This window comes from Hyperolius riggenbachi, chromosome 2, assembly GCF_040937935.1.
Source record: "Hyperolius riggenbachi isolate aHypRig1 chromosome 2, aHypRig1.pri, whole genome shotgun sequence".
In the NCBI taxonomy this organism is placed as follows: domain Eukaryota; kingdom Metazoa; phylum Chordata; class Amphibia; order Anura; family Hyperoliidae; genus Hyperolius; species Hyperolius riggenbachi.
The window spans coordinates 200,483,725-200,509,904 of NC_090647.1; the positions used below are offsets into that span (position 1 = coordinate 200,483,725).

The 26,180-nt window shown below is 41.5% G+C and overlaps 1 protein-coding gene across 1 annotated transcript in view; it reads right to left on the minus strand.

Moving 5' to 3' along the window:
* PCCA (propionyl-CoA carboxylase subunit alpha) overlaps window positions 1-26,180 on the minus strand; it is a 647,351-nt gene that overhangs the window by 335,382 nt on the left and 285,789 nt on the right. The window contains exons 13-15 of the mRNA XM_068267993.1: window positions 24,874-25,017; window positions 21,734-21,808; window positions 1,013-1,081 (exon numbers count right to left, since the gene is read on the minus strand). Of these exons, the coding sequence (XP_068124094.1) occupies window positions 1,013-1,081; window positions 21,734-21,808; window positions 24,874-25,017 (288 nt within the window). The remainder of the gene's footprint in view (window positions 1-1,012; window positions 1,082-21,733; window positions 21,809-24,873; window positions 25,018-26,180) is intronic.

A 26,180-nucleotide genomic window follows, 5' to 3' on the forward strand; every position in this document is an offset into this window, starting at 1 on the left:
TATATACACACACACGCACACACACACACTATCTACCGCACTCAGCAAATTTTACCGACAGCTTTCCGCACACTTACCGCACACTTACCGACTGCTATCGCACTCAGAATTTTTTTTAATGAATTCACTGCAAAAACCCTCATTTACCGCTAGCGGTAATCTCCCGCCCGTCTCTGAACTACCGCACTCATTTTTATGAATTGAGGCCATAGTAATTACATAATGTATCAGTTCAAGACAGTAGGCGGAGCTATGAAAATCATTCCCCTTCTGCCTATGTAAGGCAGGTAATTCATGCAGAGGCAATGGTTAAAACATACCTATAGCTTTATATTATAAATCCAACTTGTTTGCCCCCTCATAGGTGCAAGGACTGCATATGTGCTGAGGTTTGAAGTCATGCACAATGGGTGTTCCAATTCACAGAGGGGTAAGTGAGTAAAAGCAATTACCTTCTATCCTAGTAAGGTAAAATTCTATGTTGCAATGTTCTGGACAGGGCTTTAAGGTACCCTTTAGATTCTGTTGGCTCTGGGTCATCATGACTTTCCTGGGTAGCCTGTATCTCACAATTACTATAATGAAGTAGAAAACGCTGCTGTGACACGGAACAGATGACTGTGTTCATTTGTACGGCAATTCAGACTTCTTCATTTGGAAGTATTTTGTTACATCTAAGATATGTTAAGTACAACGAAATTGGCCTCAAGGAAAAAACAGCTTAATCTGTAATATCCCTCCATGTTTCGAATGGATTATTACTGCTCATTAATTTGAAATGGATGCAGAAGACAAAGCCTATGTTTTCTGCTTTTTGTATCTAAATATAATCACAAATGAAGAAACCTGTACACTTACTGCTTTTTGCATCAAAAAGCATACATAAACAGACTTCTGTATCCCAGCCCCACTTTGTAGTCAATTTTTCCCCCTTCAAGGTGACTGACCAATATCAGGAATGAAATGTAATGTGCTAGCTGTTCAATTTTGACTTGCTGGATTAAAAACTCACTTTTGAAATCATAGGATCATAGTAAATGCTGATGTCGCTTCCTTCTTGAATGCCACTGTCAACTCGCACCTAAGGCAAAAAATAAAGCAGCAAAAATGTTACTGAAAATGGAAATGTGGCAAGCAGACATAAAATAAGAGCATTCTGCATAGGACACACACTGTGACAAGAGGACACAAGTAAGGTGTGGAGTTCTTTGCTAGATAAAGCTAGTAACCACATATAAAACATCATGTGCTATGAAGAATTCACATGATACCTAATCAGTAATATTAACATTCACCCTTGCATGGTACTCTCCAAAAACAGTCTATGTAAGAAGAGAAAAACCTCTTTAGACTTTTTAATTTAGATAGCGATGAGTAAAAGGACACGTGTATTCAATGTAATAAGCAAAAATGTATTTACAGTACAGTAAAACCATGGAATGAGAGTAAATTGGTTTGAGAGTGCTTTGCAAGCCAAACAAAAATTTGAATGAAAAATTAGATAAGCAAGCAACGCAATGATATACAAGCACAGGATTTTTATACATGCATCGCGTCCTCACAACTGAGCCAGTGCTTCTTCACCCAGTGATGCTACAGAATTGTACTAAATCTGAGTGTAGGGGCTGTACAATGTCACATTTCCATGAAATCCTCAAAAGTAACTGTCACTGGATAAGTTCCTTGTTAAAGCCACATGCACAAAAAAAAGCAGCGATTGTGTTATAGTGAAAGTCTTGTTTACATTTTCATTTTATGCAGTACTTCATATTTATATATTTTTCTATAACTGTTTTTGGATTGTGGAACGAATCATCTGAGTTTCCATGAATCCTTATTGGAAGAGTTGCTTTGATATAAGAGTGCTTTGGATTACAAGCATGTTTCAGGAACAAATTATGCTCGCAAACCAAGGTTCCACTGTAATTTATTAATCTACAGTAATCATGTGTGCCCACTGCAGAAAACACAGTTTTTTTGGGGATACTAAACTCATTGAGAAAGTGATGGTGACAGCTCAGTATAATTTTCACCCACAGCAAATTCTTTCTCACATATCCACAAGCAAAATGTAGGTTTTCTATGTATTCATGACTGAATAATACATACACTTCAAGCTCATACTGTACTAAAAAAACCAACACTACGGACTCACAACCAATGGCAATTCTCATTTCCTACTCACTCATCACCAGTCTGAAGTCTCTTCCCCATTATCTGCATTGTTACTGTTTATTCAGCTTTGTCTCCGCATTTGTTTAATAATGATACAGCTCTTGTTACAGATTTTATCCTGTAACGGCGTGAGGTAGAGAAACAGGGACAATTTCAAAGGACAAAAAACAGTGAAGAATTTGATTGCTGTTAATGAGCCAGTAAATTTGTTAGTATATTGCTGATTCTTGTTTTCCTCTCTCAGTGTGACTTCATCAGTGTAGTATTAAGGTTACCCTTATGAAAGTTTTCAAATGAGCAGTTCCTGGGGAATAAATATTTATTAAATTGCTCATGTCAACCTTTGGTATCTGAAACATTCAAGAGCTAATCAAAATATTCAAGACAGATAGACATGTCCCACTGCTTAGAGACACAAGAATTCAGTGAAAGCTGCAGGAACAGCAGGGTTCACATGCAGCACATTGTAAAAATGGAGGCTTGAGGAGCCTTGAAACTAACAGGCACTTCCACCTGTGGGAAGGAACCTTCCTAATAAAACAGCAGCCCAGCTGTCTGCACAGAGGCAGAAAAAGGTCAACAAAGCTTCTGCTAGGCGATAATATTTTCATCTAAGTGATTGCTGATAAGGTTCACAGAGGAATCCTTGTCTATGGCATTCACAGGGGGTTATGAGAATGATAGCTTTATTACCGACATGACAGCTAATCAAATGCTGCAGAAGAAACTTTCCATCAGAAAATTAAAATGTATAAGTACAGAAACTTAAGCTAATCAGCATTCTACACAAACACTGGGGATGATGCAAAGGGGAAAAAAGCAATAAAGGAAAAGGTAAAAATTATACCAGTGAAACGACTACAGCAGATATTCTGAAATACATGTTTCATAATGTATCCCTCAGATTTTTTTTGTATTCGGATCATTACCTGGGTTTAAGGCAATTCACTGTGGCTTTATTTACTAGTGAAAATCAGTATAAAATGTTTCCTTTTTGTTCAGGTAAAAATGCAGAGAATTGTAGTGCTTCAGACAACAGTGTAAAGTAGAGTCCCGGTTACCTGGGGTGCCTGGCACACATTTTTTTCAATTAAGTTGCTTCCCTGGTGGCTTATAGTTGGTTACAGATACAGACATTATACAGAATAATGGAAAACTTAAGATGTTAAAATTGAAAGTTATGGCCTTGATTTTTTTCCCATACAGTGACTACTCAATCAACAACAACAACAAAAAAGACCATAAATGATATGGTGTGATTACCGGTACAAACCCAACAAGATGCTCGGGGGAGGGAAGGGAAGGATTGGCACCAGCAGGTTTAGCATATATGCCAAGATTAATACAAAACACTAACCATTACTACCTTCACCCAGTTCCACACAACAACATTGGGCCATTGGGCCTATTTTTATATTACAACATTTAGACAAGTGAAGTGCTATTGGTGTTTTTCTGGTTAACCACTTTGGGACTGGACAGATCCGGCCCCTTTACCACCAGAGCCATCCGTGCCCTTTTAAGAACTGTGATTGCTGCGATTGGCTCACAGCAACCATGGGATCAGGAGTCAATGAAATTGTCTCCTGACCGATATACAGAAGCTCTGCTGTCAGCGTGACAGCAGAGCGAGTGGGTGCAACAACACGGATAGCAGCGGTAGCATCAAAAGCAAGCAGATCGTTTTCAAGCCAAAACGTGCACACACTCATGTTTGCTTGAAAACTGGCATCTTTTACTCAAAAAGCTTGAGACCTGTGTCTGTTGCCTTCGATTTAAAGACACATGGATTGGACTATTTGAACAATTGAACTCAATTGCAACCACATGTATCTTGCCAAGTATATCCAGTGAAGTTTGGCACAATTGATGGACTGTGGGTCATGGTTTGTTGGTAAATATCTACTTGCCAGTTTACCTCTTGGCTTGTCACTATAAAACTACATCTGTAAATGTTTGTGAATGAAGTAAAGCTACTATTTAGTTGAAGTTTGAGTGTGCTGGTCTCTACGAAACAAATATGCACTTTTAATTTGGAAAGCAGGTTTTCTTGTGTGGGATTTAATTGGGAATGTCGAAAAATCAATTTAGAATTACATTATTTTTCATGGAAATTAGCTTAATTAGTATTCATGGGAAAAATGCAATGCAAACTTTGGCATACATATGCTTAAAAAAACAAACAAACAAAAAAAAACCATGGCCAAAAATCAGTTTGGGATGATACAACAATTTCAAATATAGAGTCGTCCATGTGGAAAATGATATGCACCAAATGCTAGAACTGTGTACAGTCTGTAAGGGCTCGTTTCCACTAGTGCGGCGTGCGTCTCGTAGACGCACGCCGGCACTGAGCGGGATCGCAGGCGAATCCCATGAGCCGTGCCATGCACGGCTACGGGAATCGCAGCCTCCGCCACGAATTCTGTAGGGGGTTCCAGCCGAATCGCTACTGCAAGCGATTCGGCAGGCGTCGCCGTTATCCCCTATGGCAGTTTCCCCGCGCGATTTGCCTGCGGGGAAACTCTGCGGATTCGCGCCCTTTCCGCAACAGTGGGAACGGGCCCTTAAAGTAGAACAAAAAAAGTCAGAACTTCCTTTCTTCTCTAAAAAATTAGCCACAGCATGACAACCTTTATGAAAAAAAATATCTTTATTACAACTTCTAAAGTATTCATTTGATTTTTCTTTGCAGAAGGCATTGAAATAGTTAAGCCTCTGGGTTTACTATATGGAGAGCTGGCTCAGCAGAGCTCTCATAAGGGGCACATACACCTAACTATTTTCCCGCCTATACACAGTGATAGAATCGGCTGTGAAATCGCAGCGAACACCGCTGACAGAACGATCGATTTCCGTCCGAAATCGATCGTTCCCGTCAATCCGTCCGTGCGGAAGATTTCTCTCGATCGCCGGAGGGTCAGGAGTGCGTCGATAGCGGCGTTCGAATGCCCGACGCAATATAGCGGGTATACATTACCTGTTCCGGCCGGCGTGAGTCCCCTGGTCCTCGCTGTCTTCTTTCCGCGCTGGGTTCCAGACCGGCTGCAGCTACACAGAACTTCCTGTCCCGGCAGGAAGTTTAAACAGTAGAACGCCCTCTACTGTTTAAACTTCCCCTGGACAGGAAGTTCAGTAGCTGCAGGAACGGTCTGGAGCCCAGAGCGGAGAAGAAGACAGCTGGGACCAGAGGACTCGCGCAAGCCGGAACAGGTAATGCATGAGGGGGGGGGGGGGGGGGGGAGGGGCCAGCAGCGGCAGCGCCACAGAAGGTGATCGGTTTCAGGCTGAAATCGATTCACAATCTGTTTGCAGTAAGGTGGCCATACAATCCCTCTCTGATCTGACTTGATCAGAGAGGGATCTATCTGTTGGTCGAATCTGATGTCAAATCGACCAGTGTATGGCCACCTTTACAGTCTATTTACAGTTGCTGACAAGAACTACTGTAATTAGACAGGTTGATCTGCTTAAACAAACACAGGACACAAAGAAGTTAATTTCTTTAGCAACTATTTGTGAAATGAAGACTCATTGTAAACTGAAGGAGTTTAAGTCTGATTTAAGCATTTATTTGTAAAAGAAAGCTTTACCACAATAACTTAAACAACAGTATATATATATATATATATATATATATATATATATATATATATATATATATATATATATATATATATATATAAAGCAGTCCATAAACTTAAAAAAAAAAAAAAAAGATTTAAAAAGTTTTACAAACTGTCTGGCAAGTAGTACTTTTTGTCTATAAAGTGGAAGTGAAGTGTATCATTGAAATTGAAGCTGGTGGTAAGGTTGTATTAACATGCCAAATATGATCATTCCTGAGCTCCAGGTTTTCCCTGAAGTTGGATGGACTTGCTGTCCAACTGGCCTGCAGCCATGGGGATCAGGAGAGAGCTCTGTTTGGTAAAAGCAAAGTACTGACATGTTGGTATAGCTGCGCATAATGCAGCCTTACTACCAGCATAGATTTCTGTCATCCACTATAGTGTCAGTTGAAGCATGCCTAGGACTTTAAACATAATGCTTTTGGAAAAGTCTCATCAGGCTTTAATTGCTGGCTGTGCCTCTACTGCAAAAGAAAAATCCCTTTACTAGCCATGTAAGTCCTACAGGAAGTGAAGTAAATTCTTTCCAAAGGAAAAACAACAGGAATACAACATAGTTCTAAACGTAGAATTTTCCTACAGTTTAAAAATTGAATCCTGTCCTTTTGAGTGTATGGGAAAAGTGCCTGCCTCAGTGTAAAACTGTGAGGCAGGGAGCACACTTGGCCATGTGTTTTTCCACCTGATTCCCATAGTTTTGACATTTTGTGTTTGCATTGAGATTCTGATCCAGTTTTCCCGCATGCGATTTTCCACATCGGTTTGCAATTTGAAACTATATATACTAAACTGATTTCTGCTGCTAGAAAGTTCTTGTTTTTTATATTTTATTAATAAAAGAAAAGAAAAAAATTAACCCGCAAAGATGGAGACCACTCCCAAATAACCTCCACGTCGGCACTGCATGTTTGCCTACCAAACTGTTCATGCACTATTTTTTTTTTTCAGTGCACAATTGATCCAACCTTCAGAGCATGTGTAGCTCCAGCACTCGTAAATTTACATTAACTTTGAAAATCTCTGATGTTTCCCAGCAGTCTCTGCACATGTATTCTAGTGCATGAAGCAAGAAACACTAGGCGGTAGTGGGCAGTTCTCTCTTTCAGAACAGTCTCGGCAGGAGGTCCAAGTTACCATTTTAACATATACTGGGTGGAACACAGATAGCTGTATATATACTTACTGTATATACAGCTTATATAAACTTATATGTTGATGATTCACAACTGTACTTCTTGGCCCCAGATCTCAATTCCCTCCACACACGAGTTCATGACTGCTTATCAGAAATATCCTCTTTCATGACCTTTTGCTTCATAAAACTTAATATGAGTGAAACAAAACTAATCATCTTTACCAGACATGGTCTACCTCTTTGTCTGATATAACAATGTTGATAACTCCACTAGAACTTAGGTTCCCAAAGTCCGTTGCTTAGGGGTAGTATGTGACTCATGTCTCATTTATTCCGCACATTCACTTCCTAACCAGCTCCTGTCAACTCCACCTCAAAAAAAATTCTTGCATCCGACCTTTTCTCACTCAGGACACAATAGTCCAAACAAATATCTTGTTCGAACTATTGCAGTGATCTGCAAACTTGCCTCTCCAGCTGTTAAGGAATTACAAGTCCCACAATGGATTTGCCTTTATGAATCATGACTGTGGCTGTCAGACTCCTGCAATGCATTGTGGGACTTGTAGATCCTTAACAGCTGGAGAGCCAAGTTCGCAGATCACTGGACAATATTGTAATACATTGCGTTGTGGACTACCAACTAACAAACTGGCACCCCTCCAATAAGTACTGAATATGGGTGCCCATTCATTCATCTTTCTTCTCGCTCTTCCTCTGCTGCTCCTCTGTCAAGCTCTACATTGGTTGCCAATTAGAAAGAGGATCCATTTAACCACTTCCCGACCGCCTAACGCACAGAGGCGGCCGGGAAGTGGAGCCCTGAAGGACCGGCTCACCCACAGAGGCGGCGGTCCTTCTAAGGGCATGGGCGGAGCGATCGCGTCATCCGTGACGCAATCCTCCGCCGGCGCCTGTCACCGCTCGCCCGCCGCAACATCCCGCCGGCTATACGGAAGCGCCGGCGGGATATTAACCCCGCGATCGCCGCATACAAAGTGTATAATACACTTTGTAATGTTTACAAAGTGTATTATACAGGCTGCCTCCTGCCCTGGTGGTCCCAGTGTCCGAGGGACCACCAGGGCAGGCTGCAGCCACCCTAGTCTGCACCCAAGCACACTGATTTCTCCCCCCCCCTGCCCCAGATCGCCCACAGCACACCCCCTGCCCACCCCCCAGACCCCTGTTTGCACCCAATCACCCCCCTAATCACCCATCAATCACTCCCTGTCACTATCTGTCAACGCTATTTCCCCCCCCCCTGCTCCCTGCCCCCTCCTGATCACCCCCCACCCCTCAGATTCTCCCCAGACCCCCCCCCCCAGACCACCCCCCCCTGTTTACTGTATGCATCTATCCCCCTGATCACCTGTCAATCACCTGTCAATCACCCGTCAATCACCCCCTGTCACTGCCACCCATCAATCAGCCCCTAACCTGCCCCTTGCGGGCAATCTGATCACCCCCCCACACCAATAGATCGCCCACAGATCCGACATCAGATCACCTCCCAAATCCATTGTTTACATCTATTCTCTCCTCTAAACACCCACTAATTACCCATCAATCACCCATCAATCACCCCCTATCACCACCTGTCACTTTTACCTATCAGATCAGACCCTAATCTGCCCCTTGCGGGCACCCAATCACCCGCCCACACGCTCAGATTGCCCTCTGACCCCCCCTTATCAATTCACCAGTGCATTAATTACATCTGTTCTTCCCTGTAATAACCCACTGATCACCTGTCAATCACCTGCCAATCACCTATCACCCATCAATCACCCCCTGTCACTGCCACCCATCAATCAGCCCCTAACCTGCCCCTTGCGGGCAATCTGATCACCCACCCACACCATTAGATCGCCCGCAAACCCGCCGTCAGATTACCTCCCAAATGTATCGTTTACATCTGTTATCTTCTCTAAACACCCACTAATTACCCATCAATCACCCATCAATCACCCCCTATCACCACCTGTCACTGTTACCTATCAGATCAGACCCTAATCTGCCCCTTGCGGGCACCCAATCACCCGCCCACACGCTCAGATTGCCCTCAGACCCCCCCCCCCCCCCTTATCAATTCGCCAGTGCATTAATTACATCTGTCCTTCCCTGTAATAACCCACTGATCACCTGTCAATCACCTGCCAATCACCTATCACCCATCAATCACCCCGTCACTGCCACCCAACAATCAGCCCCTAACCTGCCCCTTGCGGGCAATCTGATCACCCACCCACACCAATAGATCGCCCGCAGATCCGACATCAGATCACCACCCAAGCGCAGCGTTTACATCTATTCTCTCCTCTAAACACCCACTAATTACCCATCAATCACCCCCTATCACCACCTGTCACTGTTACCCATCAGATCAGACCCTAATCTGCCCCTTGCGGGCACCCAATCACCCGCCTACACGCTCAGATTGCCCTCAGACCCCCCCTTATCAATTCGCCAGTGCAATATTTACATCTGTCCTTCCCTGTAATAACCCACTGATCACCTGTCAATCACCAGCCAATCACCTATCACCCATCAATCACCCCCTGTCACTGCCACCCATCAATCACCCGCTGTCACTGCCACCCATCAATCAGCCCCTAACCTGCCCCATTGCGGGCAAACTGATCACCCACCCACACCAATAGATCGCCCGCAGATCCGACATCAGATCACCACCCAAGCGCAGTGTGTCCATCTATTCTCTACCCTAAACACCCACTAATTACCCATCAATCACCCCCTGTCACTGCTACCTATCAGATTAGACCCCTATCTGCCCCTAGGGCACTCAATCACCCGCCCACACCCTCAGAATGCCCTCAGACCCCAGCCCTGATCACCTCGCCAGTGCATTGCTTGCATCTATTCCCCCCTCTAATCACACCTTGAGACACCCATCAATCACCTCCTGTCACCCCCTAGCACACCTACCCATCAGATCAGGCCCCAATTTGCCCCGTGTGGGCTCCTGATCACTCGGCCAAACCCTCAGATCCCCCTCAGACCCCCTTCCGATCACCTCCCCAGTGCATTGATTGCATCTATTTTCCCCTCTAACCACCCCCTGAGACACCCATCAATCACCTCCTGTCACCCCCCTAGCACTCCTATCCATCAGATCAGGCCCAATACAACCTGTCATCTAAAAGGCCACCCTGCTTATGACCGGTTCCACAAAATTCGCCCCCTCATAGACCACCTGTCATCAAAATTTGCAGATGCTTATACCCCTGAACAGTCATTTTGAGACATTTGGTTTCCAGACTACTCACGGTTTTGGGCCTGTAAAATGCCAGGGCGGTATAGGAACCCCACAAGTGACCCCATTTTAGAAAAAAAGACACCCCAAGGTATTCTGTTAGGTGTATGACGAGTTCATAGAAGATTTTATTTTTTGTCAAAAGTTAGCGGAAATTAATTTTTATTGGGTTTTTTTCACAAAGTGTCATTTTTCACTAACTTGTGACAAAAAATAAAATCTTCTATGAACTCGCCATACACCTAACGGAATACCTTGGGGTGTCTTCTTTCTAAAATGGGGTCACTTGTGGGGTTCCTATACTGCCCTGGCATTTTAGGGGCCCTAAACCGCGAGGAGTAGTCTAGAAAACAAATGCTTCAAAATGATCTGTGAATAGGACGTTGGGCCCCTTAGCGCACCTAGGCTGCAAAAAAGTGTCACACATGTGGTACCGCCGTACTCGGGAGAAGTAGTATAATGTGTTTTGGGGTGTATTTTTACACATACCCATGCTGGGTGGGAGAAATTTCTATGTAAATGGACAATTGTGTGTAAAAAAATCAAACAATTGTCATTTACAGAGATATTTCTCCCACTTAGCATGGGTATGTGTAAAAATACACCCCAAAACGCATTATACTACTTCTCCTGAGTACGGCGGTACCACATGTGTGGCACTTTTTTACACCCTAAGTACGCTAAGGGGCCCAAAGTCCAATGAGTACCTTTAGGATTTCACAGGTCATTTTGCGACATTTGGTTTCAAGACTACTCCTCACGGTTTAGGGCCCCTAAAATGCCAGGGCAGTATAGGAACCCCACAAATGACCCCATTCTAGAAAGAAGACACCCAAAGGTATTCCGTACGGAGTATGGTGAGTTCATAGAAGATTTTATTTTTTGTCACAAGTTAGCGGAAAATGACACTTTGTGAAAAAAAACTATTAAAATCAATTTCCGCTAACTTGTGACAAAAAAATAAAAACTTCTATGAACTCACCATACTCCTAACGGAATACCTTGGGGTGTCTTCTTTCTAAAATGGGGTCATTAGTGGGGTTCCTATACTGCCCTGGCATTTTAGGGGCCCTAAACCGCGAGGAGTAGTCTTGAAACAAAAATGACCTGTGAAAGCCTAAAGGTACTCATTGGACTTTGGGCCCCTTAGTGCAGTTAGGGTGCAAAAAAGTGTCACACATGTGGTATCGCCGTACTCGGGAGAAGTAGTATAATGTGTTTTGGGGTGTATTTTTACACGTACCCATGCTGGGTGGGAGAAATACCTCTGTAAATGACAATCTTTTGATTTTTTTACACACAATTGTCCATTTACAGAGGTATTTCTCCCACCCAGCATGGGTATGTGTAAAAATACACCCCAAAACACATTGTACTACTTCTCCCGAGTATGGCGATACCACATGTGTGGCACTTTTTTGCACCCTAACTGCGCTAAAGGGCCCAAAGTCCAATGAGTACCTTTAGGATTTCACAGGTCATTTTGAGAAATTTCGTTTCAAGACTACTCCTCACGGTTTAGGGCCCCTAAAATGCCAGGGCAGTATAGGAACCCCACAAATGACCCCATTTTAGAAAGAAGACACCCGAAGGTATTCCGTTAGTAGTATGGCGAGTTCATAGAAGATTTTATTTTTTGTCACAAGTTAGCGGAAATTGATTTTAATTGTGTTTTTTCACAAAGTGTCATTTTCCGCTAACTTTTGACAAAAAATAAAATCTTCTATGAACTCACCATACTCCTAACGGAATACCTTGGGGTGTCTTCTTTCTAAAATGGGGTCATTTGTGGGGTTCCTATACTGCCCTGGCATTTTAGGGGCCCTAAACCGTGAGGAGTAGTCTTGAAACGAAATTTCTCAAAATGACCTGTGAAATCCTAAAGGTACTCATTGGACTTTGGGCCCTTTAGCGCAGTTAGGGTGCAAAAAAGTGCCACACATGTGGTATCGCCGTACTCAGGAGAAGTAGTATAATGTGTTTTGTGGTGTATTTTTACACATACCCATGCTGAGTGGGAGAAAGATCTCTGTAAATGGACAATTGTGTGTAAAAAAAATTAACAAATTGTCATTTACAGAGATATTTCTCCCACCCAGCATGGGTATGTGTAAAAATACACCCCAAAACACATTATACTACTTCTCCTGAGTACGGCAATACCACATGTGTGGCACTTTTTTGCAGCCTAACTGCGCTAAGGGGTCCAAAGTCCAATGAGCACCTTTAGGCTTTACAGGGGTGCTTACAATTTAGCACCCCCCAAAATGTCAGGACAGTAAACACACCCCACAAATGACCCCATTTTGGAAAGTAGACCCTTCAAGGTATTCAGAGAGGGGCATGGTGAGTCCGTGGCAGATTTCATTTTTTTTTTGTCGCAAGTTAGAAGAAATGGAAACTTTTTTTTTTTTTTCTCACAAAGTGTCATTTTCCGCTTACTTGTGACAAAAAAATAATATCTTCTATGAACTCACTATGCCTCTCAGTGAATACTTTGGGATGTCTTCTTTCCAAAATGGGGTCATTTGGGGGGTATTTATACTATCCTGGAATTCTAGCCCCTCATGAAACATGACAGGGGGTCAGAAAAGTCAGAGATGCTTGAAAATGGGAAAATTCACTTTTTGCACCATAGTTTGTAAACGCTATAACTTTTACCCAAACCAATAAATATACACTGAATGGGTTTTTTTTAATCAAAAACATGTTTGTCCACATTTTTCGCGCTGCATGTATACAGAAATTTTACTTTATTTGAAAAATGTCAGCACAGAAAGTTAAAAAAATCATTTTTTTGCCAAAATTCATGTCTTTTTTGATGAATATAATAAAAAGTAAAAATCGCAGGAGCAATCAAATAGCACCAAAAGAAAGCTTTATTAGTGACAAGAAAAGGAGCCAAAATTCATTTAGGTGGTAGGTTGTATGAGCGAGCAATAAACCGTGAAAGCTGCAGTGGTCTGAATGGAAAAAAAGTGGCCGGTCCTTAAAGGGAACCAGAGAGGTTGGGGGGAAGCTTTAATACATACCTGGGGCTTCCTCCAGCCCCATAGGCACGGATCGCTCCCACGCCGCCGTCCTCTGCTGCCTGGATCCGCCGGTACCGGGTCCCGTCATTGCCGCTAGTCGGCCAGTCGGCCGGCGGACGCGGCCGATTCGCCGCATCACACGGAGCTCCTTCTATACAAGTACGCATGTGGCTGCCTGCTGTGCAGCCGCATGCGTACATGTATGGAGGGAGCCCCTGTGATGCGGACAATTGGCCGCGTCCGCTGGAAGTGACGGGCCCGGTAACGGCGGTTCCAGGAAGCGGAGGATGGCGGCGTGGGAGCGATCCAGGCTTATGGGGCTGGAAGAAGCCCCCGGTATGTATAAAAGCTTGTTCTTTTTTTTTCAGCCCGTTCCTCTCTGGTTCCCTTTAAGGGGTAGAAAGCCCTAGGTCCTCAAGTGGTTAAAAATGTCTTAACCCTATCCTACAAAGCTCTCCACAATCTATCTCACTTATGCATTTCCTTACTTGTTTCCAGATACCAACCAAACCGCAATCTCAGATCTGCACAAGCTTCTCCTCTTAAATCCCCTCCTCGCATTAACTTATACAACACTTCTTGTGTGCTTCATCACGCCTCTGGAATGCCATTTCCCAACACATGCGTCACTCGCCAACTTCTGAAAACTTTATGCACCCTCAAGACTCCTGTGTTCTTGGCCATGGTCTATGATACACAAGATCCATCCTGCTGGAGGGCGTGTGGGGGAGCAGGCTCTTTGCTGCATTTATTCTTGGAATGACCTTTGATTCAGTCTTTTTGGGAAAAAAAAGCAATTGTTGTGGTTAAGAAAGTGTCTGGAGTGGAGTTGGAGGCTAACCCATGGCAGGTTCTGTTCCACCTGGCTCCTATTTCTGCTAAATGGTATAAGAAGTCCGTCATTCCATTTCTATTGAATGTGGCAAAGAGCCTGATCCCTACTAAATGGAGGCTGCCCCCACCAAAGTTAGGTGCTGATTCATACGGGTTAATTGTCTACAGGAGGCTGAGGAAGCCATCTTATCAGGGAGAGACAGGTTTGATAAAAATATTTGGTTACTCTGGATCTTCTACCAAGACACTGCGGAATACCGTAGCATTATGGGTGAGGAGGTCTCGGTCTAAAGACAAATAGGCATGATATATGTCTCAGGGTTAATGGGCATGAGGATCTGAATAATAGTTTTTCCAATTTCCAAAAAACAGATTATATTGCAATAGTTAGGTTGACCTGACAGTGATGGTTTTACTTTGTCATTGGTTTTCTTTCCTACATTTTACATTAGATATGGAAAATATGCTGCTAAATGCATGTTTGTAGGTGGCAATTGTGGTTAGTATGCACACAGAAGAGATACATTGGATACCTTTGGGTCAACACCTAAGGGATAATTAATCGATCAGGTGCACTGTGAATTTTTTCTAGGCCCAGAGACTTTCATTGATTCCTAATACTCAGACTCTGATTGATATAATCCTAATATTAAAGATCTTGTTTATTCAACATTGTGATTATGTGGAACATATTTCTCTGGGTGAGCATACTGGTATTGAAAGAAAAGGTTTAATTGTGCCCATCTGTGTATCATGGCTGTAATATGCTACAAGTGCATTCTTTTTCTGAAATAAAAATTCTATTAAAAAATAGCTCCCTCAAAACTCACTTTTTCTAACCAGCATACAATCTAATTTAGGCCTTTTACCCTTCAACCTCCAATCAAGTTGTACTCTTCACCAGAGAACCTAAAAACACTCTGCCTGTATGAATACTGTATATTACCCCACCTCTTGCCTCCCCCACACATTCCTTTAGTTTGTAAGCTCGCAAGGGCTAGGCTCTCTCACCCTTTTTGTGTCTTGGAAAATATCATTTAGTATCTTGCAATCTTTTATACATTTTATTCATCATGCTACAGTTGTCACTGTAATTACCAATTTTGTGCCAGTGTCCATATTTGGGGTATACCACAGTCTGAATTATTATGTAACCCACATTTGTTTTTCTTACTTTGTACAGCGCCAGGGAATATATGTTGGCACTTTATAAATCAATATTAATAGTGCTCAAATACCGTTAGCCTCAATATGCAGAGACTGCTCATATTCAACAAATTTTTCTCAAATATAAAGATTAATTCTAGTAAGTGTGTAAGGATAAAATATCTGGGTTTGGGTAGTATATAATAGAGTATCAGAAAAATGTAATGCTGTGCATACAACTAGAATACATTTCAAATGTTTTGTGCTGACAGAATTGGGTAAATTTCACCATTACTGACAAACAAAAAACGTTAATAATAGCTTTTTCTCTGTTTTTTTTTTTTTTTTGCAAAGAGGGGAACTTTGTAAAGGTGGCCAGTAACTGTCCAAATTCTAGCGAAAAATCGTTTGAGCGATCAGATAATTCTGTTAGGATGTGATCTGATTGGTTGCAAATAATCTCCGTTGATGGTCACAATCGATTACAAACAATTATAAAAACAGTCATCCAATTGCATTTTCGTTGAACCAAAATCTAGATATTCTTGTTGGTTGTGATAGATAGGAAGTAAAGATTGGTTCGTTGATGGTGTAGTGAACGATGTATTACAATATTTCACTTTCAATCAGAATTCTCTGATCGCTCAACCGATTTTTCGCTAGGAATTGGATCGTTATGGGTCACCTTAAGTTTGATGTTACTCCTTTCTGGTGCTGAAAACACAAGAGATCACATTATACCCCCTTTCTAGACAAAAAATATATTTAATTCTCTTCATCCTTTAGGCTTCTTATTGTCATTAAACATATTATATAATATAAATATTTATTTATTATTAGGCCTAATAATAATATTATTATTATTATTATTTTTTAGCAATTATTATTTGCAGCCTAATTAATTGCTGCAAAATGTTGTTGCAAAAGTCTAGGGAAATAAAAAATGAAATCAGTTGTAATAAAGCCATAATAAAGCAGTTACAGACCTATAATCATTCATTATTGATCTTATGTCCTGCCCACGGTTCAGGGGCCATATGCAATTCACTTTTTCCCCTCAAAGTTCTCCTAAGAACCAATTTTTCATCTTCAATTCAAATTAACGTTTTAGCGCTTGGAATGGAAAAAGTACCCAAAAGTAAGTGAAAAAGTGCTGTCAAAATTATTTTCAGTATTTTTTTGCTTGCTGGTGGTGTGAAAGGAATTTTATTTACAAGTTGCAAAAATACCAACTAGCAGAAAACTCAGGCGAACAAGTGAATTGCATATGGCCCAAGGTGTCTATTCACTGTGAGACATACCCAGGTACCCGGATAACTGTGATCCAATCTGCTAAAGACCCGAATATGCCGTTCAATCATAATTTCAATCGATTTCTAGTAGAGATTGACGTTACAGATTGGACAGGACTTTGTTTTAGTGGTCGATTGGGAGAGTGGTGGGCCAGTGTATGCCAACTCTTCATTCAAATGAAGATACAGTGGGATGCAAAAGTTTGGGCAACCTTGTTAATCGTCATGATTTTCCTGTATAATTCATTGATTGTTACGATAAAAAATGTCAGTTAAATATATCATGTAGGAGAAACACACAGTGATATTTGAGAAGTGAAATTAAGTTTATTGGATTTAGAGAAAGTGTACAATAATTGTTTAAACAAAATTAGGCAGGTGCATACATTTGGGCACCGCAAAAAATGAATGAAATCAATATTTAGTAGATCCTCCTTTTGCAGAAATTACAGCCTCTAAACGCTTCCTGTAGGTTTCAATGAAAGTCTGGATTCTGGTTGAAGGTATTTTGGACCATTCCTCTTTACAAAACATCTCTAGTTCATTCAGGTTTGATGCCTTCCGAGCGTGGACAGCTCTCTTTAACTCACACCACAGATTTTGAATTATATTCAGGTCTGGGGACTGAGATGGCCATTCCAGAATGTTGTACTTGCTCCTCTGCATGAATGCATTAGTGGATTTTGAGCAGAGTTTAGGGCCGTTGTCTTGTTGAAAGTTCCAGCTCCGGCACAGCTCCAGCTTTGGCACTGATTCCTGGACATTGGTCTCCAGAATCTGCGGATACTGAGTGGAATCCATGCGTCTCTCAACTTTGACAAGATTCCCAGTCCCTGCTCTGGCCACACAGTCCCACAGCATGATGGAACCACCACCATATTTTACTATAGGTAGCAGGTGGTTTTCTTGGAATGCTGTGTTCTTTTTCCTCCATGCATAACACTCTTTGTTATGCCCAAATAACTCAATTTTAGTTTCATCAGTCCACAGCACCTTATTCCAAAATGAAGCTGGCTTATTCAAATGTGCTTTAGCATACCTCAAGCGGCTCTGTTTGTGCCGTGGGCAGAAAAAAGGATTCCTCTGCATCACTCTCACATACAGGATCTCCTTGTGTAAAGTGCGCCGAATGGTTGAATGATGCAGTGACTCCATCTGCAGCAAGATGATGCCATAAGTCTTTGGTGCTGGTCTGTGGGTTGACTGACTGTTCTCACCATTCGTCGCTTCTGTTTATCCGATATTTTTCTTGGCCTGCCACTTTAGCCTTAACTTGAACTGAGCCTGTGGTCTTCGACTTCCTCAATATGTTCCTAAATGTGGAAACAGACAGCTGAAATCTCAGGGACCGCTTTCTGTATCCTTCCCCTAAACCGTAATGGTGAACAATCTTTGTCTTTAGGTCATTTGAGAGTTGTTTTAAGACCCCCATGTTGCTACTCTTCAGAGAAAATTAAAAGAGGAGGGAAACTCACAATTGACCCCCTTAAATACCCATACTTGGATTCACCTGTGTATGTAGGTCAGGGGTCACTGAGCTTACCAAGTCAATTTGAGTTCCAATAATTAGTTCTAAAGGTTTTGGAATCAATAAAATGACAACAGTGCTCACATTTATGTACTTGCCTAACTTTAAACAGTTATAGCGCACTTTCATGTAAATCCAATAAACTTAATTTCACTTCTCAAATATCACTGTGTGTGTGTCTTCTATATGATATATGTAACAACCAACGATTTATACAGGAAAATCATGACGGTTAACAAGGTCGCGCAAACTTTCGCATTCCACTGCATCTGTTAATGTAGTCAACAAGCAGCCTCCCCTTGCTTTCAAGCTGCAGAACAGTGTCTGACTGGAGCAGCTGAACTATGCACAGGAAAAACCCTCCAGTTCCCAACACGTTCTGTGGTTTAACACCAGCAAACCATTAAAACCAACACCAGTGTAGTATACCCATAAACCCATTAAAGTGGACCCAAATTAAAAATACAGGATTTCAGAAATAAAATCTATTTTCTAAATTATAATAATAAATAGCAGCCTTTTTCATCTGCATGATGAAATAAAATATTTTACATTTATTGGAGGAACCCCTCCCTTCCTTTCATATTGCCGGGACAGAATCCGGCAAACTGGTGAAGTAGGAGGTGTCCGGCAAAGGAGGAATTGCTAATGGCTGCCACCTGTATAACCGTAGTTATGAAAAGAGAAGGGTGAAAAGCATGCACTGAAATGCTCTTAGGCTTGAAGGAGTGTTTATTTATCTTTGTATGTGTCAGAGTGGTGCAACTAAATATTTTGAATTAAAAAAATGTTTGGCTTGGGTCCGCTTTAACTGTTAATCACTAGTGTCAGAAGTCAGCTGGTTTGGTCCCAGTAACAATTAGGACATTTGTGTAACCATGATGAAATCATAAATAATTATAACCATTACATTACCATCACAAATAAATATGTTGTGTGAAAGGTTTGTTTGTGCTTGGAAGTGGGCTCTAATTTAGGACTTTCCGTGACTGCATGACAAGTGCAATAATTCTGCAGGCAGGCTGTCTGTAACATCCACCCTCTGCTGGCTGTGGTCATTCATCCATACGTCATCATATGTCTACCAGTGTCTAAGGCCAATGAACTTATCCATATGTTTTTAGAATGTGGGGGGGGGGGGGGGGGGAATAAAGGAAAAAAAAAAAAGAGTTCCTGGAGGAAACCCAGGGAGAACAAACTCCATGCAGATTAGTGTCCTGGCCCAGATTTAAACCTAGGACCCAGTGCTGCAAAACTGTAATGCCAGGTCATTCATACCTTATGGACCACTACTTGTTCGGTATCACTAGAACACCTTTATAATCAAAAGTTAAAACAACTCATGTAAAGCAAATAAAATGGCTGCAATAGCAGATCCATACATAATGCAGAAAAATATTACTTTATTTCAAAACCAGATAACGTTACTAGGGATGGTCAAGAATTATTAAAAAATAAAAAACAAGTTGATACAGGATTATGCAATTTATGTCTGCAAATGCATGCAGTTTGAATTGGACTAATCAAATTCCACCTTGGGGAGATTCAACTGGTCCATTTCCAAGCTGCATATATTTGCATACAAACTTTACATAGTCCTACATCACGTCAAAATTATTTTCATCTTATTGACCATTCCTTATAGTCACCATACATTTTACCTGCAACGCAATGGAAATTTTTTATCAATGGCCAAATACAATTGTGTTTTTTCTCTACAGTATAACTTTATTTTAAAAAAATAATGGTGAAAAACTAAGTAACTGTATTTATTTTAATTTCTCCCCCTTCCTCTTTACTATGAAATGCTTGAAAAAACAAACAAACTAACAAAAAAAACAAAAAACAGGGGTGTGTGTGTTGGGGGGCGGTTTCGGGGGAATGGAAGGGCTGGATTTTGAACACCCAAAGAAATTCTAGTTCCCCCCCCCCCCCCCCCAAATACTAAGTATGTGTATCAAAATGGGGACCCCATATATGTTATTCACGGTTTATAAACTATAAGCTGGATTGTAACATGCACATAGACATACTCATCCATGTCTCGTAAGAAACAACAAGGCCGACATGTATGTTTTGCAGCAGCCTACTGTATATAGTAAATTTATGCAATCCCAAGTCCTAGAAAAAAAATATTTTACATAATATGCACTTTACAGTAGCCATTTTTATTAAATCATTAAAAGCATGGTTAATTGAAAACTCAGATTAAAAGAAGGAACCCTGTGTAACTGTAATTAACTGGCTTGCCATTAAATCCATGATTAGACACAAAAGACGCTGCTGACTCAGTATATCTGCTCTAATGTGCGCAGAACACCATCACACAATATGAGACAGGGCAATAGCACTACAGGCAGCGTCCTCACCACAGCCTCTAGCATAATTAAAGTGTATTTTTCCTGTACAGTAACATACTGCATAAGGCTTCCAGGCATTTCCCACCCTTCATTTTCAATTCACCTCTCCCTGAAAACACAACTCCCAGCCCACCATGTCTACCTGACAAGTGACAGCCCAATCTGATTAAATGCTTGCAAGGGAGGGGACAAGAGGGCCTCCATGACAGGCCAAAAGTGATCACCATGGAGATACATAATTACAGCTGTCAACGCGTCTCCTGTCCTGCTGGCATCAATTTGATTGCTCCCTGCAATAATGATAGACAATGTTTAGTGTGCACTCCTCTGCACCCAGTCACTTTATCTATCCCTTGGTCCATTTAGCTGACACACTACATTCATACATGCAAAGAAAAGCAAAACATGGAATATTTAAGGCATTTGAATTGTTTTCTTCTGCTTTTCCATGGTTAACTCGCAAGGATAAATGTTATTACACAAAGCTCCTGCTGCAGAATTAATTGAAGTAAGATTTGGTGGGACACTGACTGTAGGGGGTATGGTTTTGTCCATTATCACTTGTACTTTCAACAGGTCTCACATCTGAAAACTGCAAATTGCAAAACTTGCAAGGGCAAAATGTTTGACATTGTGTTAGCTATTAAAATGTAGACGAACTGGAGGAGGAAGGGGGGGAAAAAGCCTGAATAATTAACGCACATTTTAATTCAATGAATCCTTGCTTGACGTTCACAAGTGGTTAAGTACAACCTCTAATGTATGTTGTCTTTTCTAATATTTAGCAAGACATAATGCCTGTTAAGCCCTTGCAATTTTTGTTCTGCTCGCAGGCTTTGAACACAGCATGGAGCCTCGGAGCCAAGAAAGGGTCAGGTCCCATTAGGAAGAATATGGGGAGAAACAATTTTAAGGAGTGAAATAAATCACATATCCAATAACATTCTTAAATTTTGAATTCTTCCTCTCTTCCACACAAGTAATCAGCCTGAATAATCATGCACACAGATGGCACAGCCTTGTCAGTCGGCAAGCAAACACTGGGTCACAGTTACACCAATTTCACTTTTATTACACAGAGAAGAGAGACCCTTTTTGTTCTTTTTATGCAGCAGAAAATTGTCGAACAAACAGACTACTCAAAAATGTTAAACAGAATCATCTGTAACAAATGTGCTTTGAAAGCTGCATGCTGCTTAGTCTGCAATGCTAACTGATGTCAGCACCAAGTCTGATAGCCCATCCCAAACGACAGGTCATTCCCCCATGAGAAAGGAATATAGGCATGAAAAAAAAAAAAATAAGAAAAGATAAAAGTCACATACCCCTGGCAACTGGAGAGGCTCTTGATACTGAGAAAGACGACCAATAGATGGTAAACCGAAAGATTTGTAAGGATCCTAAAATCAGATGGATCAGAAAGATTAGTTTTCAAGCATTATACTATAAATGAAAAACATTAAAAAATGCAATTTGAAGAGTCACAACTACCCATTAATACTTCTACACAAACAAGTAGATTCTGCCCACTTAAAGGACAACTGAATCGTATGGAAGCTGCCATATTTTTAACATTGTATGCAATACCAGGTGCCAGGCAATAATGCAGATAATCTAACTCTAATACCTTTAGCCATCAACCCTGAATAAGCATGCAGCAGATCAGACATTTCTGACATTATTGTCAGATCTGAAAAGATTAGCTGCATGCTTGTTTCTGGTGTTATTCAGACACTACTGCAGCCAAATAGATCAGCAGGGCTGCCAAGCAACTGGTATTGTTTAAAAGGAAATAAAGATGGCAGCCTCATTCTTTTCACAGAGGCGCTAGGCTTAGTCATAGACACTTGTTGCTGTATGCTCCATCCTCTATTGCCTGATGAAGTGGTGCCACACCTGCGAAATGCGTTGCTTTGACCCTGCGAGGGTATATATAAATACATTTGCTTGTCAAATAATCTCAACCTGTTTTTGTGTCTGCTGGGCGGAGATAAGTCTACCACTGCCTCCCACGTTTTTTAAAAAGTTTCAGCTACTTTTATTCTTTTGTCGCCTCTGTTCATTTCCACATTGTTCGAGTCCACCCCTGGTGGAAGGGTGTTAACCCCATGCTTCCAGATCTACAGAGAGCGACTTCTTAATCCTGAGTGGGGAAAGGTCTAATCTCCCCCACCTGCATCTACAGTGGTTGCCTTAGTGGTAATCGATGTTTGTGAGTATAACTTACTTGCCACACAATATTGTGAACATTTTCTAAAATCTATGCAGAATTAGAAGAGATCAGAGGCTTTAAAGAAGATCTGCAGTGATTTGTACAACTGTCATAACATATACCAGTAAGACAATGTAAAACGTTAGTGCATGTAGCATAAAACAAATACTTGTAAATGTATCCAGTAGTGAACTAGCCTAAGCTGATAGACTTTCTCTCCCACTGGTCCTCCATGTTGAACAGTACAATAGAGTCCCATTTATCAGGGACTCAACTAATCAGAAGTGTTAACCGACCAGCACGAAATCGCCAGCAGTACTCACAGTGGTAAAAGCCAACTTCTTAAAGGGGAACTGAAGTAAGAGGTATACGGAGGCTGCCATATTTATTTCCTTTTAATACCAGTTGCCTGGCAGCCCTGCTGGTCTATTTCTCTGCAGTAGTATCTGAATAACACCAGAAACGAGCATGCAGCTAGTCTTGTCAGATCTGGCTTTAAAGTCTGAAACACCTGATCTGCTGCATGCTTGTTCAGGGGCTACGGCTAATAGTATTAGAGGCAGAGGATCAGCACGGCTGCCAGGCAACTGGTATTGCTTAAAAGGAAATAAACATGGCAGCCTCCATATACCTCTCTTTTCAGTTCCCCTTTAAGCTGTTTTGGGCTCTGCTGTGCTTTTAAGACTTGGTTCTATGGTGGTGCCTTATTTTAACCCCCCTAACCTCACATCAAACTTAACCTGAAATTAACCACACCTTTATAATAACACTAAGCATAAGCCCGCCCATTTAAAACAGGCGCTAGGGCTCAGCCGCAACCCCCCCCCCCACCACTATCTTGCCCATGCCGCAAGCCGTGCACACGGCCGCGCTCACCCTGCACCCGTCCTCCTGCTCTCCAACATCCGTCCTCGTGCCACACATGCGCAGTAGCCCAAAGCACGAACACAGGGACAGCAGAGGGTGCAGGGACACAGGGATTTTATTATAGAGGATTAATCTCACAATAAACATAAGCAGTTGGATTAACTCTTTCAACTAGACATGATAGCCAGTCCATGCCATGGCTTTGAAAGGTGTTATGTCCAGATTCTTGCAACCACTGTGTCAAAAGATTTAGTGACATACAAAGCCTTTTAGACCCACTGGGTCAGCACAGTACTTTTAAGAACAGGAGATATAGATGGCCTTGCATTGCAATGGACACTTTACACTGAAAACACAGGCACCCAAACTAAGATCTAAAACACACATGCAATTTACCTATTTATTTTAAAGGCTCCAAAATCTCTACATGTCATGGTCATAAAGCAGATGTAGGAGCCTTTGTTTTACTTTTGGTCCTTGTACATTTCATCCTCTTGCCCATCTATCAGTAATAATTTTCTATAAATTTCATTTCAACTGGACTGTTTTGAGCCTTGACAAAAACATTAAGGGCTCTTTTCCGCAATCGCGTTTCAATTTCCACCATGCGATTGCGATTGCGTTTGAGCTACTATACTCATTATAGTACAGCTCAATCGCATACAAAACGCGGCAGGACGACGATTGCGCTTTGACCAAAATCGCATCGCAATCGGATCGCACTAATGGAAATTGCTGCTGCAGTTTTCATTAGTTTAATGTACCTTGCGATTTGCGATCAGACGCAAATCGCAAATCGCAGGCTAGTGGAAAAAGGCCTAAAAGGTATCTAAAGATGTATCGTCTTACTGAAAAAAAAAAAAAACATAAAATAAAAATCCCTTGGGCCATGGCACACAGGCAATTTCCTTAACATGGAAAGTACTATTGATGATTAGACAATACACAAGTGTCATTCCATAGAATGACTGCCACAATGAGGTTTAGTGCAACTTCACCCCATTACTAATTATTATAATGTAAAATGCATTCAGCAATTGCCAAATGAAACTGCCCCTGTGCCATGGCCCTTGGTCTTCCAATAAACAAACAGTTCAGCTTGCCTGCAAAATGCTAAAACTTTAGAGTAACTGTAGAAAAAATGCTTGGGAGGAGCTCCACAAAAGCAAAAAGTTCAGTGTGCCACGGCCCTTACCTCTGTGTCCATAGAGGTGCTTAGTCCATGGAAACAGCAAAGAGGCCGGCACCACTCCAAAAGTAAATGATAAGCTCTTTTATTGCATCAAAGTGGTGGCATGTACAATTGTACATGCCACCACTTTGATGCAATAAAAGAGCAAAACTTTAGAGTAATGCATAAGCTCAAAGATCATTAGAATGCTTTACCTCTGCGTAGACACGGCATTCCACAGCCCAGCCATTTATGGGGATATCAGCTTGCTTGTGCTTGAGAGGATAGCCCTTAGCCACTCTTATCATCTCTTGGACAAGGTCCAGCCCAGTAATGCATTCTGTGATGGGATGCTCAACCTGCAATATCACAAATATCAGTTTACATTAAAGAATAGAAGATATATATTTTATTAAGCATGGTTATACACATTTTCTTAAAAGTTTACATTTTTTTCAAATAACTTTTCAGCACTTTGCAAATGAAAAAGTACCAAAAAACAGGTGAAAAAGTACTGTCAAAAATATTTTGAGTATTTTCTTACTTGCTGGTTATTCAAAACGCATTTTAATAACTAGGTATGAAAATATCACCTAGTAGAAAGCCCAGGGTAAAAAGTTAATTGCACAGTTGTCCTTTACCAATTTCACAAGCAAAAAAAAGGGAAAGGGGGTGGGGGGTGGGGGGGGGGGTGGGAGGAAAGATCTGTATCTCATGGATGCCTAGTGCTTAGACTATAAAACTGTGCTTTAATCATGCAATATGTTGTACTATAAAGTGTGACTTGAGAAAGCTTATCATCATGCTGTTCTGGTGTACTCAACATGGGACACAGACGATCAGCTTATGATTGCCTGTACAACTAGTGTACTCCAAATCTCAGCCATTTGCCTGCTTTCACTAACCTGTCCTGACAAGTAACCAGATTAGCGTAATCTTACATCAGGGCAGTGTTGCAGAAATGAGCAGATGGATCCTTCAGTTGTGTTTCCCTCAAGATTCATCTGCCAAGCGCTTAGCATGCACAATAGCAAGGACAGTCTGAAGATCTAAATATGCTAAGAGCAAATTCTGGTTAACGGTCTAAGAAGATTTCATTGTGGGAATACCTCCAGCCTTTCACACCGTGCCGTTGGGTAGCTGTCGTACATTATGTGATAATCTCTGAACTATCACAGGCATATGGCTGGCATACATCTAATTCATGCTAAATCACCACTCTCAACATCAATCAACATTCTCTGAAACAAAGAATATATTAATGCCTGCAGAAAAAAAAAAGCTTTGGCTTTCATAGTCCGATTGAAAAAAAATAAAAAAAATAAAAAATAATGATTTAAAGTGGACCTGAACTCTTGCACAGGACAGAAGGAAAACAGAGAGAAATGCATGCTGTATGTATTTAGAGAGTTTAGCCTGTCTAATTCCCTCTTATCTGTGACTAATTGTAATTTAATCTCTCACCAGAGCAGCTAATTTGTAAACACAGGATGTTAGTCCTACGTCTGATTCCATGAAAGCA